The 15,989-nt window shown below is 42.3% G+C and overlaps 1 protein-coding gene across 13 annotated transcripts in view; it reads right to left on the bottom strand.

Moving 5' to 3' along the window:
* Positions 1-3,050, bottom strand: part of ABI1 (abl interactor 1) — a 76,499-nt gene extending 73,449 nt beyond the window's left edge. For 3 of the 13 annotated variants that reach the window (XM_072925415.1, XM_030264471.4, XM_030264480.4), the window contains exon 1: positions 2,772-3,035. In XM_072925415.1, coding sequence (XP_072781516.1) covers positions 2,772-2,888 — 117 coding nt within the window. In that variant the 5' untranslated portion in view covers positions 2,889-3,035. Of the gene's footprint in view, positions 1-2,771 lie in introns of all 13 variants that reach the window. The other 10 variants (XM_030264470.4, XM_030264478.4, XM_030264469.4 and 7 more) reach the window with 7 other exon arrangements.
* Between the last annotated feature and the right edge of the window lie 12,939 nt (positions 3,051-15,989).

Below are 15,989 nucleotides of genomic sequence, written 5' to 3'. Positions count from 1 at the left end.
TTTCCCTATTTCTCACTCTCTTTTGTTTTTTTTCCACCCTGAGGAATCTCTAGAGACATTGAATACAAGTTTTCCTTAAGAAATCAGCACGACTGAAATTTTACCAGAATTATTCTCAGCTTAAGTAAGAGAGACAAAACAAAATTCCTGTATTTTCAAATACATATATATAGCTTGAATACAGCAATATTAGTGATGAGAAATTACTTTCCTGCTTAAGTCAGCAAAGAATATAAACCATAACACAGAACATAATTCTTTGTCCTATTTCAATCACTATAAATTGTTAGTGCCAGCACTTAGAATAGTCTGACAAACCTGTTTCACCTCAGTGGCACAACTCAGAGTGGGTAACAGCACACGGTAATTTTTACCACTATGGAGCACTTCACTTTTTCCACAGAAAAAAAGAAACCACTCCAAATTCAAAGTGGCTGAACTGAACCAGCTACATACAACCAGGTAAGTTACAATATGGAACTACTAGTGAAGTATTTTAACATTCACTTCATGGCCAGGTTCTTTATTCTGGTCTGTCTTTTTTATAAAATGCTCAATCACACTAAACAAACACATAGATTTTGTATTATATGTTTGTTAAGCCTCTTCTTTTCCTTTTCTCCCTTCCCATCCCACAATACTCATACACCCAAATCTCATAACCCAGTGCCCTGTGTCATACTGCCTAATCCAGCAGTGGATCCACCACATGCACTGGCAGTATAATCTGTTCAGTAGTCCAACTGGACAGCAGATGGCTTTGCATCAAGTGCTGATTAAAAAACCCACCTCCATCAAACACTTAAAAAAATACGTATTTTATCAATACATTTTTACTAAGCAAATGTACAATACATGTAAAATACAAGTGGGGTATATACATTTTCCAAAGCTACTGTACAAGACTGCATTAGGAATTTTAGAATTCCGGCTTCCTTCCAAAAGGGGTAAACACAGATGTACAAAGATAAAAGAGACCCCACCAATCCCACATCCAGCTGACCTTGATACTTGAGGTGAAAATGAGCTACCAAATTAAAAAAAAAAAAAAGAAAATAAGAGGAAAAGGAAAAGCCACCCCAAATGACCGGATGGGAATTTGCTCAAGTGTTGTGTTTATTTGGTTTGTTTGATGAAAGTAAGAAAAGACAAGTTTTCTGACTGTGAAGAAAACGATGTAGCTGAAGATTCTCTGCACCTTTCTGACATAGGGAAAAGTCAGGAGCAAGAGACACGTCAAAACTTGTGCTGCAATTACCATACTCATGTATTTGTCATATTTCCCATGAGTAAAACCAAATGAACCTCGCCTCTTAGAAGCATTTATATCAGCAGCTTTCTCTGGGTGGAGCAAACAACTCGGAAGCATAAATAGACATTAACTCATACTACCTCATATACCAAAAAAAACAAACAAACAAAAAAAACTTGAAAATATAGCTTGTTAGAGCAGTTTTAATTAAAATATCTCTTTTAAAAAATCACTTTGTATTATTAAAGATGTGCTTCCATATTTGCTGCTCCATTACTAAAAACAGTAAGACAGCTTACCAGCAATGATGGACACCAAAGATGTTAGTAACCTGTATTAAATACTTATCACAGGTAATCTAGTATTACATTCAACAAGTTCACTCTACGAGCTGTCTAGTAAATAAAGTTTATTTGCCTTTCCCCTTCCAAGTTTTTACAAAAAAAAAAAAAAAAAAGCTGAGTTTCAGCATCTCTGGATGGTTCTGCATCCAGATCAGTATGACTAAAGACTGAGACTTAGAGTCACGTGATGTAAATCCTGGAAAAAAATAATAATAGGAAATTGTGCTTAAAGTAGCTTCAGAAAATCAGACTTAAAAGAAGGCCAAGAAGCATTGACAATCTATGGGATGGAAAAAAAATGCACACCGCCGGTGGAGAAACGCTACAACCAATGGAGCCTCTTCCCGCATGAGAGACTCGGTCTGCAATCCCTGTTGTAGGGTGCTAGAGCCGGGCAGGCTGCGAGAGGCACAGATTGCCATTTTGAAACACCGCCTCACGCCCGCACGGCGCTGCCAGCCCACGGGCAGCCGCCAGCCCACGGGCAGCCTCCTGCCCCCGCACGCCGCTCACGGCAGCGCTGCGGACCCACAGCACCGCGCCCGCCTCGGCCCCGCCGGGACCCGCACGCCGAGGAGGACCCGGCGCGGACCCCCGAACCCCGTGATGTCCCCCGCGTGCGGGGCCCCTTCCGCTCCCCGCGGCCCCGGCGGAGCGCGGTGCGGGGCCGCCCGGCACCCGCGCCCCACGTGCGGCGCATCCGCCACCGCCGCCGCCCCGAGGCCCGTCCGCGGCCCCCGGAGGGAGCCCCGCCGCCGGGAAGACGGGGGGAAACCCGGGATACCGGGTCGGAGCCGGCCGCACGGAGGGGCTCGGGGGCCCTCGCGCCTCGGTCACCCCCACCCCTGGGAGGTCTCCGGGATGTGACTCATGATAAATAAATACAGACGGGGGGGAGGAAAAAAAAGGAAAAAAAAAAAGAAAAAAGACACACCCTCGGAGCCGGACTGACATAATAACCCCCTCCCTTCCCCTCTGGAGCGGGGGAAGGGAAGCCTGGCCGTTCAGCTGGGAAAGTTGAAAGAAAAGGCAAACCCGAGGGACCGGCTGCGGGGCGGGAGCCGCGGCGAGGGCAGCCAGGCGCCGCTGCCCCTCGGGCGGCTCCGGCCCCGCCGCCCGCACGGACAGCCGAGCCCCGCCGCCGGCCCCCGGTGCGCTGCCCCACCGCCCCTTACCTGGATGTAGTTGTTTTCGCAGTAGTCGGCGACTCGAGTAAGGTTCTGGTAGCTCTCGAGCAGAGCCCGCTTGCCAGAAGGGATTTCCTCCTCTAGCAACATCTGCAACTCTGCCATTTTCCACCCCTCCGCATCGCTTCCTCTTGCATTAAAGAGACAGCAGCAGCGCCGGGCTCGCAACCCGCCTGGTATTGTGGGATTCCTCCTCGCCTCGCTTTCGTGAACGCTCGCTTTCCCCACCCATCCTTCCCCCTCCGAGGGGAGGGGAAAAAAAAAGAAAAAAAAAACCAAACCAAGAAAAAAGAGGAAAAGCCCGCCCTCGCTGTGCGAAGGCAGCCGGGAGTTGTAGGCAGGGCCGGTCGCATGCGCGGGGCGGCCGCCGCTCATGGGCACCGCCCGCGGGCCGGAGGGACGTGGTGGGGCCTGGAGTGCTCCGGCCTGGCTGGGTCCTGCAGTGGGACGGCGGCTGCTGGACTGGCCTGCTCCCCCGGCCCCTGGGCTGTCCTGCTCCCCCGGCTCCTGTCCTCGTCTCCCCCAGAGACGAGGGAAGACAGTGATGTACATCCCCCGCCCCGCTCAGAAAACCCCAGCCCCACAGTGCTGCCCAGAGGCAGCGGTTCTGCAGGAGAGGCGGAAAGGGTCTGGGAGGGAAGCACTGCTCTGGTTATCTGGCCGTCTGGCAGGCTAAAAATTTGGAAGATCGCAGAATCAATTAGGTTGGAAAAGGTCTCTGAGTTCATGGAGTCCGACCCATGACTGAGCACCACCATGCCAACTAGACCACAGCCTGAAATGTAATGTCCAGGGTTTCCTTAAACGCCTCCAGGGACAGTGACTCCACTACCTCCCTGGTATCCAAAGATAACAGAAGACTGGTAGATGTTAGAATGATCATGGTTTGGGGCGACTAGTCCTTTCTAGGGAGTTACCCCCTGAGGGGGAGGGAGAAATACCGAAATCCAAGTTATGTAGATCTTAGTCAAGGCCTGCCCAGTATAACTACTAACAGTGATTTCCTGCATTTAGGTTCATAAGTAGAGCTTAAATATTTGGCTGAGATAAATACAGTATTCCTGCCACTCATTTACCTCAGTTGTTAATCATTGTTCAGGGCCTCCTCTGGCTGTCAGCAAAAGTATGGAAGACAAAAGTCCGGTGATAACTTAGTACAATCTTTCTTGCATGTCTTTTTTGTAAGCAAAATCCTGATTCTGCAATCGTGACAGGAGAGACGCCAGTAACAGCAGGTGACTGCTCTGCTGAGATGTCCATGCCTGCTCTTGCAATGAGTAACAGGCCCAGAAAAAGCCATCTCCAAGGCTCCGCTGTTCTTGCCATGTGCTGTGTGTTGGCAGTCACAAACACAAACACAGTTAGTCCTTGTGTTTTTCAATAGTTGTCCTAGAGAAATGCATACAGTTGTAAAAAGTCAGCATGTTTCAGAAAAATGCAGTCTCAAGCTCACATTATAGTAAGAGGAGGCTGCCTCATTTCCGCATGATCATGTGACATTCTACATGTTCTCAGTAGTCTGTCTCCTGTGTGGATCACTGTTCTGGTCAGGATGCTTTGGTGTATTTGTTGCTCTCTCTAAATCAAGGTGGAGAGGGAAAAAAATAGTTCTCCCTTTGCCTCTGCAGTCAGCAAAGTCCAGTATTTCAGCCCAGAACTGTAGAAGCAAGGATGAAAGGTAAGGACCCTGAAAAGGACCAGTGGGACTGGGAAACTCTTTGCAGCTGGAGTTACAAAATACACTCCTGTCTGGGAACAGACAGGCAAGTACCAAGAAAAGTATTTGAGAGCTCTTTGAGGAGCAGAAGGAGCTCGTACATTTGCAGCACTTGCTGTGGGATAGAAATGCATCTACATTGCTCTCTTCTGATGGTTAATTTACTTGGCAGCTTAGCAAAATTGTTTCCAAAGGGGTTTTAATAGCTCTCTTTAGGACAGCATGTATGTCCAATAAAACACTTTATTTTGGGTTCCTTTTAATGTAAGATAATTCAGTTTGTTTGTATTGAGATATTGGCAAGCTTTAAATGTGTCCTGGGGCAAGTGTGACCAGAACCCCTGATGCCTCAGGTTTTAGCTTTTATATTTTTCAGATTCTGTGCTGCTTTAGTGTGCATTTCTGAGCTTCATATTAGGGGATAGTAAGCTCTCTTCACAGAGTAGGTTGACAAAACAATTTCTTCTCTAGCTGGGGACCAAGGACAAATGATCCAAATTTCAGGCCCAAGAGCATAAACAATGTGGACTTAAGAGAGAAAAACAAGAAGGATGGGACTTCATAAGCTAAAGCTATAAGTGGACAATTAACTCCAATATGCTAATGGACCAGAACTTAAAAAAAGTTTGAGGCCCTGTGACCTGTCAGGCATTTTGTGACCATTTTGGGTTCACCTTGGGTGTAGCTGTTGCTGGGCTCTTGTACTGCCCAAGAGGTATCCATTGAGGTCTTCTAATAAATACCTACTTTATTCTTTAACTCCATCTAGTCTCTGTTCTAGGTGAGCCTTCACAAGGCATCACCACTCTTGGGCACTGGCTTCTCCTTGTTTCCAGTACTGACTTCTTGTTTTCAGCTGTATATTAATAAAGACAAGTTCAATTTCTCTATTCACTTTGGCTGCAAATTGCGTAACACACATTGGCTTGAATGAGTCTTTAATTGCCTGCAGATCACAGACTGACTTCATGGAAGCTGTTAACATCCTCAAATGTAGCACAATTGTTGTTGGCTCTTCTTAAAATGTTACAGCTGCCCCTCTAAAAGAAATGAAAGATGTGTGGGGCCTTGCCTATCGACTTTTTTCAGTATGAGCAAAATGAGTGGCACATGTTTTGCTAAATGTATTGTGCTTCACTCTGGTGAGCAAGCTTGCCCTGGCAGGACAGGCGCTGAGCAGGCACTGGGGCTCTCAGGGGATGCATCCACCTGGCACAGCAGAGCAGCGGCTCCAGGAGGGCAAAAATGCAAAATGTTCTCACAACTCAAGAAGACCTCGGAGGAGCACATCGAAGGTTGCCACCTTGTGACAGCTATGAGGCTCTTCTGCAGCTGCCGTGGCACGGCCAGGCATTGTCCCCATGCCCGTGGGTTAGACCTGGGGTAGATAAACAACCAAACCAGGTCCACTCCTGCAGGACCTGTCACCTGGGTGCCACACAAGCATGGCAGTGCTGCTGTGAGGGCCACACTGTGTAAGATGCACTGGGAATTTTGGTGTGGATATGCCCAACTGATAAGATCAGCAGGCCTTATTAGCTTTTGCCCCATGCTAGTCCTCCTTCTTTCTAAGTAACTCTCTGCAGGATCCCTTGAGTGTCTTTGCAGGGTGTTCCTCGTGTCTGAGGCTCTTGGTTGGTGCATTGACTCAGGTGCAGTAGATCGAAGCTGGTTCCATGAGTCTGCATGGTGTTCACCAAGTGATTCTAAAGCACCTGAAAGAGTGCAAATCTAGCAGAACCAGCGCTAAGCCACAATCAATAAACTTTGGGCTTGAGCTGACATTTGCTGAAGATAGTAGTGTGCATCTAAACTGCATTCACTGGGGTTTCTTTTCAGAAAATATTTTATTCTGTTGTTCTTTTCATTTTGGTTTATTTTGTTGGGTTTGGGCTTTTTTACTCTGTGACACTTTCTCATTGCACCAGGCAATAAACTGCTGATAAGAAAAATAAATTATCTAATTTACAAGATACTTCAAGTGTACAAAAGAGCTGAGAATTAGAATTTTCCTGGCTTGGGCTGCTGGACTGGCAGAGGAAAACATGTAATTATGTCCATCAATCTCCACCTAAACAATCACCCAAATGAGATCCTATCTAGAGTAAAATGTGCTTATATATCTCTCAATGTCTCAACTTTATGTTGAGATTTTCTCCTCCTCAGTGGGGCATGAGATCTCCAGGGGCAATCCTGTCTTTCTGGGACAATAGGCCATTTTTGGCTTGGAAAGAAAAATGTGACTATATTCTAAGTGCTGTTTAGAACAGCAGCAAAGTAGCAGTATCACAGCAACTTCTCTTGCACTGTAATTTGTGAAGCTCTGTAACTGTCTGTTCCCTTTCCTTGGCCATAGATTGGCATGTGTCTTTGTTTTTCCCTTGGGAACGAACAGTACTTGCTTCAGTAGTGTTGATTGGAAAATAACCCTTTATTTTTTGTTGGACCATTTCTCTGCTGGATTAATTCCTGATTTGGTTGTTTAGCTGCACAAGCACTTCTGACAGTGCAATGGAAAGGGAGATGAGGGATCTGAGAGGGCAGCTGGAAGCACAGAGGACACAGGGCTGTTCAGATCAGCTCTGCTGCCAAATGCCAAGTCTCATTTTCTTGTAAGAAAATTTTTGTTGATTGCAATGATAGTTACACAAGTATGGCTGTACTAGGACAAGCCTTTATGAATACTTAATACTCTTTAATGTTTTCTTTTCTTGGTACCAAAATTTGCTGGTTTGATATTTCCTTCGCCTGTTTAATAACTGCCTAAGAAGGTGCCTAGCTGCATTGGGTTGCTTTCCTTTGCTTTAGCACAGAGCCTTATTTAAGAACCAGAATAATTACCCATACTGATATTTCAGTTATCATCACATGTTGTCTGAGTATTGCAGAGATGAATGGGGTTGTTTCTGCATTTTGGAGACAATTTGTCATGCACTCTGCGCTTTTGTGGTCACCTCAGTGTGCCCTTTTTCCCAATTAATATTTTTAAGGTTTTCATCACAGCTGTTAACAGCTGGAGATGCTTCCTCCTGGCTTGCCAGGGGAGCAGGGGTGTTTGGGGCAGGACTGCATCCCTGAGCTGGTCAGAGACCCCAGCACAGCCCCCTAGCAGTTGCTAGGCAGCCACGAGCTCTGTGCAGCACAGCCAGCACAGCCAGGCATTGCTAGGCAGCCTGAGATGCTGGGGAGCACAGAAGTAATAAGATTGAAAATTGCAGCTTCAAGAATGCACAAGATAAGAGTGGCAAAAAATAAATACTTTCACTGTATTTGGACATGACCTTTCTCCTCTAATATATTTTCACTTGCAGGATTTGCCTTCTGTCTCAACCTCATTTTTCATAAAACTCTCTTCTCTTCATCCCTCCTGCATGCTTATCTTCACTCCTCAGCAGTACTCTGGTGTCAGCAATCCTCCTTTTCCGTCACCTCTACTACCCTTTCCTCCATCTGTCCTCTCAGTTGTTCTCCTCCCGTGTTCCACTGGATCCCTTGTTCTTTTGGCCTCTTTAATTCTGCTTTTCATTCTTGCATATTTCTCAGCTCAGCCTTTGGCCATCGAGTTGTCTCCTGATGTTTCCTTTCCGCTTTTACTGCATCAAGGAATTCCTCTCCCATTTTCCATTCCCAGCTCCCAATCTAGGTCCCTTCTGCTGCTGTCATTTCCAACTGCCCATCACAAGGTAGGCTTATCTTCTTAACACTTCAAAATACTGTCAAGGCACCCACTGCCCTAAAAACATGGGAAAAATGGGGGATTTAGACCCTGGTGGTGCAGCCACCTCAGAGAGCCCATTTCCTTTTCCTAGACCTACCTGGGAAGATGGCTGTTATGTGACAAATGCTAAGATGACTTGCTTCTTCCACCACTAACAAATGGAGCTAAACTGTTTTGTTGTGAGAACATTTTGAGGAAGGGCTGACTTTAGAACAGCCACTTAAAGCAGGAGGTGGGCTTCTGGCAGTAATCCTTTTTATTAGCATTTTTTTTTTTCATTATTTTATTTTATGGCTTTGGAAAGGTAATTTAAATATGAAAAGAGCCATCTTATTGCAAGGGGTAGGCATGGAGTGAAAGTCAGCTTTTTGAATAGACCCATGCAGGTTTGGCATACTCATTAGAGGGTAGGTTGGGATTTCCTGAGTTAATAGCTGTTTGTTGGAGGATTGCAAGCCTTTAAAATGGAAGAATTTCTTTGATATGTATATATGAAATAAAAATTTTCCTGGGAAAGGTTTTTCGCCCTACATGAAGTTTCTGGTCAAAAGCAAATAGACACCTTGCCCAGGAAAAAGTAATATTTGCATAATTAGCAGTGAAAGGGAATATAACAGACCCAAAGACAAATGTCCTGTGACACTAAATTGAAAGTAGGCACTAAAAGGGTAGATGGTCCATATCAGCAGTGTCCTACTTGCTCAGCTCTTTTGAGTGAGCATCCCTAACTGGAAGAAAAACACTGCTTAATGTCTTGGGAAATGTTTTGAAGTCTGAAAACACCTTTAGCACCATTTCTGTTCTGTTTGCACTGCTTGATAAAGGCAATGAGAATAGCACAACCAAGAATATTCCTGGGAGACTCAGTGGTTCAGACATGGTTTGTAGAGCTGTAACTGCTTCCTTGAGAAGCAGAGCCTAAGATGGCTTTGCAAATTCATGCAACGCTGCAAACAATGCCTTGAGAGCACTGCCTAGTGCTGAACACAGAGTTAATAAGCTCTTTTGGACTACATTTACTGTACACAGAACTGAAGTGCCTCTGGTGGTCCTTGGAGCAGCTCCACTACCTGTGTTTTTCTCTTCTCCATCAGTTCCCAGTCTCCTATGATCCCAGATAATTGAACTGATTATACTATGCTGTAGCCTAGTTTAATCCACATCTCAGAATTGATTGCTTCACACTCATGGCTATACCTAACCTACCCTATATATACCAAGACTAATTTATTTCTTATGCTCAGTACTTAGTTACTGTGTTTGGTACAGTGGATGAATAAAAACCAGAAAACAGTAAACATCTGTGTTTCAGAGCCAACATTTGTGCTATCTCTGTGGATTTTTTCTTAACAATTAAAATTATTTAAGTCCATTTTTTATTCTTAAAAAAAAAGAAATTAAAGGCTTATCAAGATGTGCTTAGCATAATGCAAAGCTTTAAAAGAATGTATTATGGTGAAGATAATCTAATTGCACAATTGCAATTCAATTTTTCATTACATTTGAGGAAATCTGAGCATGGATAGGAATTACTTTTATGTTCTTTCTATTTAAAAGATTGGTGTTTTTCTAAGCACCACTGTTTTTTTGATGCAGATTAAAAGCATTCGTATTCTGTACTGATTAATTGGTGTGCCTCTTTTGCATTTAAATATATACTTCATTGAATTGCAGTTTTCCATCACAAAGCAGAAAAGAAAAAATAATTAAATGATAACATCATGCTACTGCAGAAGAAGCACTATTTCCCCAATAAAAATAAATATTTGACAGCAATTTTGCAGTGATAGTATTACCAAGCACAGTATTTGGATGGCAAAATAAGGGACAACATAATAGGTTTTTTTCAGCAAGTGAAAACACATTACAGTTCTTGGGTCTGTTCCAGCTCCCAGTGAAACAGTAAAGCTTCAACTGAAAGCAATGCTGAGTCTGTAGGGTTGAGCAGTGTTTGAAAAGGACCATCTTCAATAGCACTGAAGGCAAAAGGGGTCTGACTGGATGCACAGCAACCTGCAGATGTGGTTGTATACTAGAAAATCACTTCCACACTAAGATAACATTGATATCCTCCTTGGTATTGTCCCAGTCAGAGCTCAAACACTGACTGTGCAGAAATGAGGGTAAAAAGTCATTACACATAGACTGAAGCTATTCTGTGTTGGGAGCATTTAAAAATAAATCAGGCCACCTATGCTTTCCAACAAAATTTAAAGGGTAGGCTTTGGATGTTCAGAACAAATGGGGGGTTCCTGTTACTTTTCATTACATAACAGGAATAAGCTCTTGTGCCTCTGAGACTGATTACATCTCAAACTTAGTTTAGATATTAATCAATCTCAGCAACCACTTCTTGTTTCCTGTAGCATAATGCGGTAAAAATTGTCCTTTAATTACCAGTAATGAAAGTTACCTGCAGTGAAAGTGAATATATGCCACTGGAAAATGACTTGGTTCAGAGGACACTGAATGCAAATACGAACAAACTTAATGATGCATAGGCACAATTAGAAGTGAATATGTAAAATACTGATGACAGCTTCCTGCTGTGCTCAGCTATTTGCTGTCACCATTAGCTATGAATGTTTTAATTTATTTGGTCCTAACCATAATAATTCCATAGTATCTTTCTGGCCAGTGTGTTTCCTAAAGGGTTGGGGACTTTTTAAACAGTGTCATTTAATAAATACATACTTAGTATTAAAAATATTTCTAACATTCTTTAAAATAATTCTGAATGAGAGATGGATAATTATGTGTGCCATCACTTCCCTTTAAATGTCTGACTCTTCATTCTGTATCTGACGTTTGTACTTCTCAAAATTTCTTCAATATATAAGGTAGAGCCTATCTAGGTTTTTACATCAATTGAAGGATGTCTCACAACTAGATATATTTTCTTAGATGCTAAGAAAAAAAACCCTCATGCTGTTCTCACTGAAAAAGGGATCAAGATGTTGTTTTACATGGAAGATGTATTACAGAGCCCTCACTGTGTGAAATTTGCAGTTGTTTCTCCTTGTAATGCTTTGCGTTTACTTACTTGTACATTTCTCAGTCTTAATTTAGCCTAAGTAGCACATATTTCTATTTCAGACTTTATTTTTCCCCACCAAGGAATGTGTGAGACAGGAAAAAGAAGAAATTCTTTCTGTAGCATCATTACAAATACTTCAGCCAAGAGGTTGCACCCCCAGGAGATCTCTGTTTTGAATGAGGAAGGTAGTTAGCAGAAGGTAGTTTCAGGGCCATACCTCCTGCTCTTCCTGAAAAACAAGACAACATTTGGTGAATCCCTAAATTTTAGAACTAATATATTTGTATACTTTCAATAGAATTTGTAAGAGTTAGGATTTGTCCACTGCGGAACTGGGCTGTGCTGATAAAGTTCCACTGTGCACTGCAAGGGCCAAGGGATTTTCTCTGCACTTTTTTTTGTTTTTCATACAGTATCACTGTGATGGATAATGGCATAGAGGGATTGTATTCCCTGGCATCTGGAATGCCACAGTATGATGAATTCTGGGAGAAGAAATAGTGGAGGTACTTGCAAGGGCCAGATAGAAGGGGCATGTACAGGTGTGGAATGGGAGAAGAGAAAGAAAAGGTAAAGAGGAATTATGATGAGATTGAAGATTGTTCAGATATGTGGTGTCTGAGCATAGAAGAGAACAGGTGGGCTGAGGAAAGTACTAAAAAACTACAAACACTTTCCACACAGGATATGGACTTGGACTCAGGACCTTTTTTTTTTCTCTTGTTTTCTCACAATAGCCAAAAAATTCACAGGAATCTATGGACTACAGTCTACAAACATTGCCAGTTACTCCTGCTGTGTAAAGGTCATTTGCTGTAGATCTGAAAAAACAAATCTTGATGTTGGCACTTATGTTGGCCAAACACCAAACTGTTAACAATTTTAACAATGTATCAGCCAGTTAATCACCTAAGGAGTACCATCATCTCTTATGATCTTATGGATGGGTATTATCATGTAAGCTAATAAAGGGGGAGGGTCCTTTTTATCCTAAAAAACTTGTTGAAACAGGCTGTCTTTTGAAAATTTCTTTGGTTTCCAGTGAAAGAAAAAAATGTTTCATAAAAAAAAAGTTGGGTTGAATATCTTTTCTCAAATGGCTAATACATCTAATTTTAAATTATTTTTATTGTGTGGCCTAAGGGTTCCTTATCTCATTTCAGGGAATAGAATTCAGTATTCAAATACTTTCTTGTTCTGCTTTAGGAAAAGAGCAGCAAATCTGACATACAGTGCCTCATTCAAAGATATTATGTCTTCATAACTGAAAAAGCCTCATTTCAGTAACCTCTTTAAATATTATTTACAATACCCTCTTGCTATAATAGTCTGTTAGAACAATAAAATTGCTCTAAAGTGATTTCCCATTACAGTTCTGTGGTGGATATGAACTGCATGAACCTGTAACCCAAGCCTGTCGCTGCTGCTGTCCCGTTGCCACGGTTCAGCTGAAAGCCGGGGGGTGTTGGCTCAAGCAGCAGCGAGCCAGTCCCAACCCTGGCACCTTCCAGCAGGGTCAGTGCTGGCCATCACACAGCAGGGTTAGGCTGGAGGCTGGCAGCTGCCAGGCATGCCCTTGGTGCATGGCAGACAGCTGCTTTTTCTGCATCCGAGGACCACTTGTTTTTCCACTTAAGCGATGTTAGTAAGAGTTAACAAAGGACAATGTGAATATTGTGTGTTATCAGTGTATAACTAAGATACTAATAGGAGGCTATCCAGTACATTTGTTGACTATGGCAAAAATGTCCTCTATTCTTTTTACCCAGATATTTATACCCTCAAATTTTAAATATACCTACTGAAAATGGCCTGGAGCTTCCAGTCCATCAGCTGTGAGGCTGTTCCACAGTCCACTATGCAACTTGTGCAATGCTAAGGGTGACACTGCCATGTAACTTTTCCCAGATTTGCATATAAATGTTTTTCAAAGGTTTAGTGAAGCCACAGGGGAATATATTTATTTATAAGTGCCTAGGAAGAAGGGTCACAGCAACAATCTAACAATTTATGTATAATCCATTGCTAGTGCTTATTCACAAAATAGACTGTATAAATTATGCTATCTAATGCATAACCATTTTTGTATAAAAGGTTTTAATCAAATAAAAGGAAATGTCCAGAGAAGGTCAATGAAGCTGGTGAAAGGGCTGGAGAACAAGTCTTACAAGGAGTGGCTGAGGGAGCAGGGGTTGTTTAGCCTGGAGAAAAGGAGCCTCAGGGGAGACCTTGCAACTCTGTACAATTGCCTGAAAGGAGATTGTAGTCAAGTGGGGATTGGTCTCTTCTCCCAGATAACAAGTGACAGGATGAGAAAAAATGGCCTCAAGTTGCACCAGGAGATGTTTAGATTGCATATTAGGAAAAAATGTCTTCACTGAAAGGGTGGTTAAGCATTGTAAAAGGCTGCCCAGGGAACTGGTGTAATCACTTATTAGAAGTGTTAGAAAAACATGTGGATGGGGCACTTTAGTGGGGAACATGATAGTGCTGGGTTAATGGTTGGACTTGATGATATTAGAAGTCTTTTGCAACCTTGACAATTCTAGGATTTTAAGTAATTTTCATTCATATGCAGAGTAATACCAAAACTATTATATAAATTTCAAATTAATGCCTTAATTTATGTGGGAAATCTCACAATAGCAGGTTGGATTTTGTGGGTTTCTCCCCCTCCTCTCCTTGCCAAGCAGATTTCTCCTATCATTTGTTTTCTGAATTTGAGTAAGAAACTTCAAAGTAATGATAGGATATGTTTTGCCCTCAGCTGGCATGTATTGTTATATATTAAAGCAATATACGACTATTTGCTATATCTCATATTTCTCATCCTTCTGTTGGTTAGTAGGAAGAGACTTGGTCACAGAGGGTTTATTTTCATATGGATCAGTAATCTGAAAGCTAAAATCAGGATGCAGAAGCAATAAGTCTTTAGCTGGAGGGTTGGTGTGAATTTCTTCCTTCTCACTATTCCTGACATTTTGATTTTCTGGTTTTATATTTGATTATATTTCTCAATAATTAATCCACAAGAATTTAGCACATTTCCTACCACTTAAAGTTATTTGCTTTTGCTCAACCATTTCTCAATATCATGCTTGTAGAAAAGAAAGGACAGAAATTTGAATACTATAAAACATACTGCCGCATCTGTTATACAGGGAGGGCCATGTTACATGATGAAATAATTAATCCTGTCTATCTACTTAATACAGATGTTTAGGACACACCTGACTTTTGTGCAGGGGTGAATGGATAAATGTGTCTACCTCGTAAATACCCTGCTCCAGCAGGATAGAAATACCTGTTACTGTATTGCCAAAGTGCTTCAGCTCAGCACTTTACGCTGCCCTGGTTCTTCAGGGCAGTGTAACAAACCCCAGGCATAATCCCAACTGTGCCATGACCATGGAGGTTTGCTCAGACATCTGTATCTGTGCAAGAGGCTTGTGCTGGAATGGTTTTGTGGCCAATTTTGGCCATCCTCACACTGCCCCACCAGGACAAATCTTTAACAAGGCCTTGGTCAGCACCTTTAAACTGTTTGACTGAACCTCCTTTACTATGTTTGGAAGGAGAGAAGCATTACAGAGAGCAGTTTCAGAGGCAAATCAGAGGGTCAGTAATCAGCAGCTGCAGGTGCAGGAGATGGTCACCTCAGCCTCTTGGAAGTAGCTAGCAAGGAATGTGTGAATGCACCCTGAATTTGTAGAAAGAGGTTTTAAAAATTACAAACTTTATTAAAATGTAATTTGCCTCTGTCAGTTGAAATGGAGTAAAGCTTGAAAATTAATCATTTGTTCTATTTGTTTTTTATTCCCAGCCATGGATTGAAGAGGGAGTTCAGTTATGCTGCAGGGTGACTTGACATCCTTGTTCTGGCACCATCCTGCTCTTTTGAATAGTGCCTGATCTGTGAGCTAATCTGATAAATGAAGACATTTTGTGCACACATGGTATGCATTTTAAAGAGCTGCAGTGTGTTAACAAACTGCCCTGAATATGGTGGGCCTCACCAGGAAGCACATAATTTGAGGGACATAAGGAAGCGATGCAGACCTGAGAAAGCAAAGAAGGTTAATTTGGAATGACTGAAGCACCACCACAGAGCTGCTTTCTAGGATGAGCATGAGCTTTCACTTGCTTTTACTACAACTATTTAAAATGTGTTTTCTCAAGTCATTCCAAATCATGTCGCTGTTGGACATGAAGGAAGTACACAAACTCTTGGTAAGTTCAAAGGCTAAAAAAAGAGAGAGTTTTATTGCAGCATTTAGTATTTATAGAATTCTAGAGGTGACTGTGGATTGGAGGATGGAATTACCACCTCTCCAACTACACTGGTTAGACAAACAGTCTATCAATTTTCTCTTCCCACAAAGAAGAATGCAAAACAGTTATTATTTACATGAACAGTGCGTGAGAACTCCAGTAGAAATATGTAAACAGATCAGAAGGTTGAAGAAGTTTTATGAGAACTTTAAAACTTTCAAAATAACCATTAAAGAAAACTTAGCAGTTTTAAAAATCAGGGCAACACAATCACTTTTCAACACCTCTTTTCAATAATGTAAAATATCCAGAACCATTGATTTGGGGGCTTAACTTGTTTCTTTGTACCCTCAAATTTCCCATTTCAAGACATGTAAGATAGCTTAATATTTTGAATATCTGTGGTCAAAAATGTAATAATTTTATATTTTTGTGGATATTTATTCTGTTATCATTGATTTC

Source organism: Taeniopygia guttata, chromosome 2, assembly GCF_048771995.1.
Source record: "Taeniopygia guttata chromosome 2, bTaeGut7.mat, whole genome shotgun sequence".
Lineage (NCBI taxonomy): Eukaryota > Metazoa > Chordata > Aves > Passeriformes > Estrildidae > Taeniopygia > Taeniopygia guttata.
The sequence above is the reverse complement of the archived record's forward strand: the minus strand, read 5'-3'. Positions and strand labels throughout refer to the sequence as shown.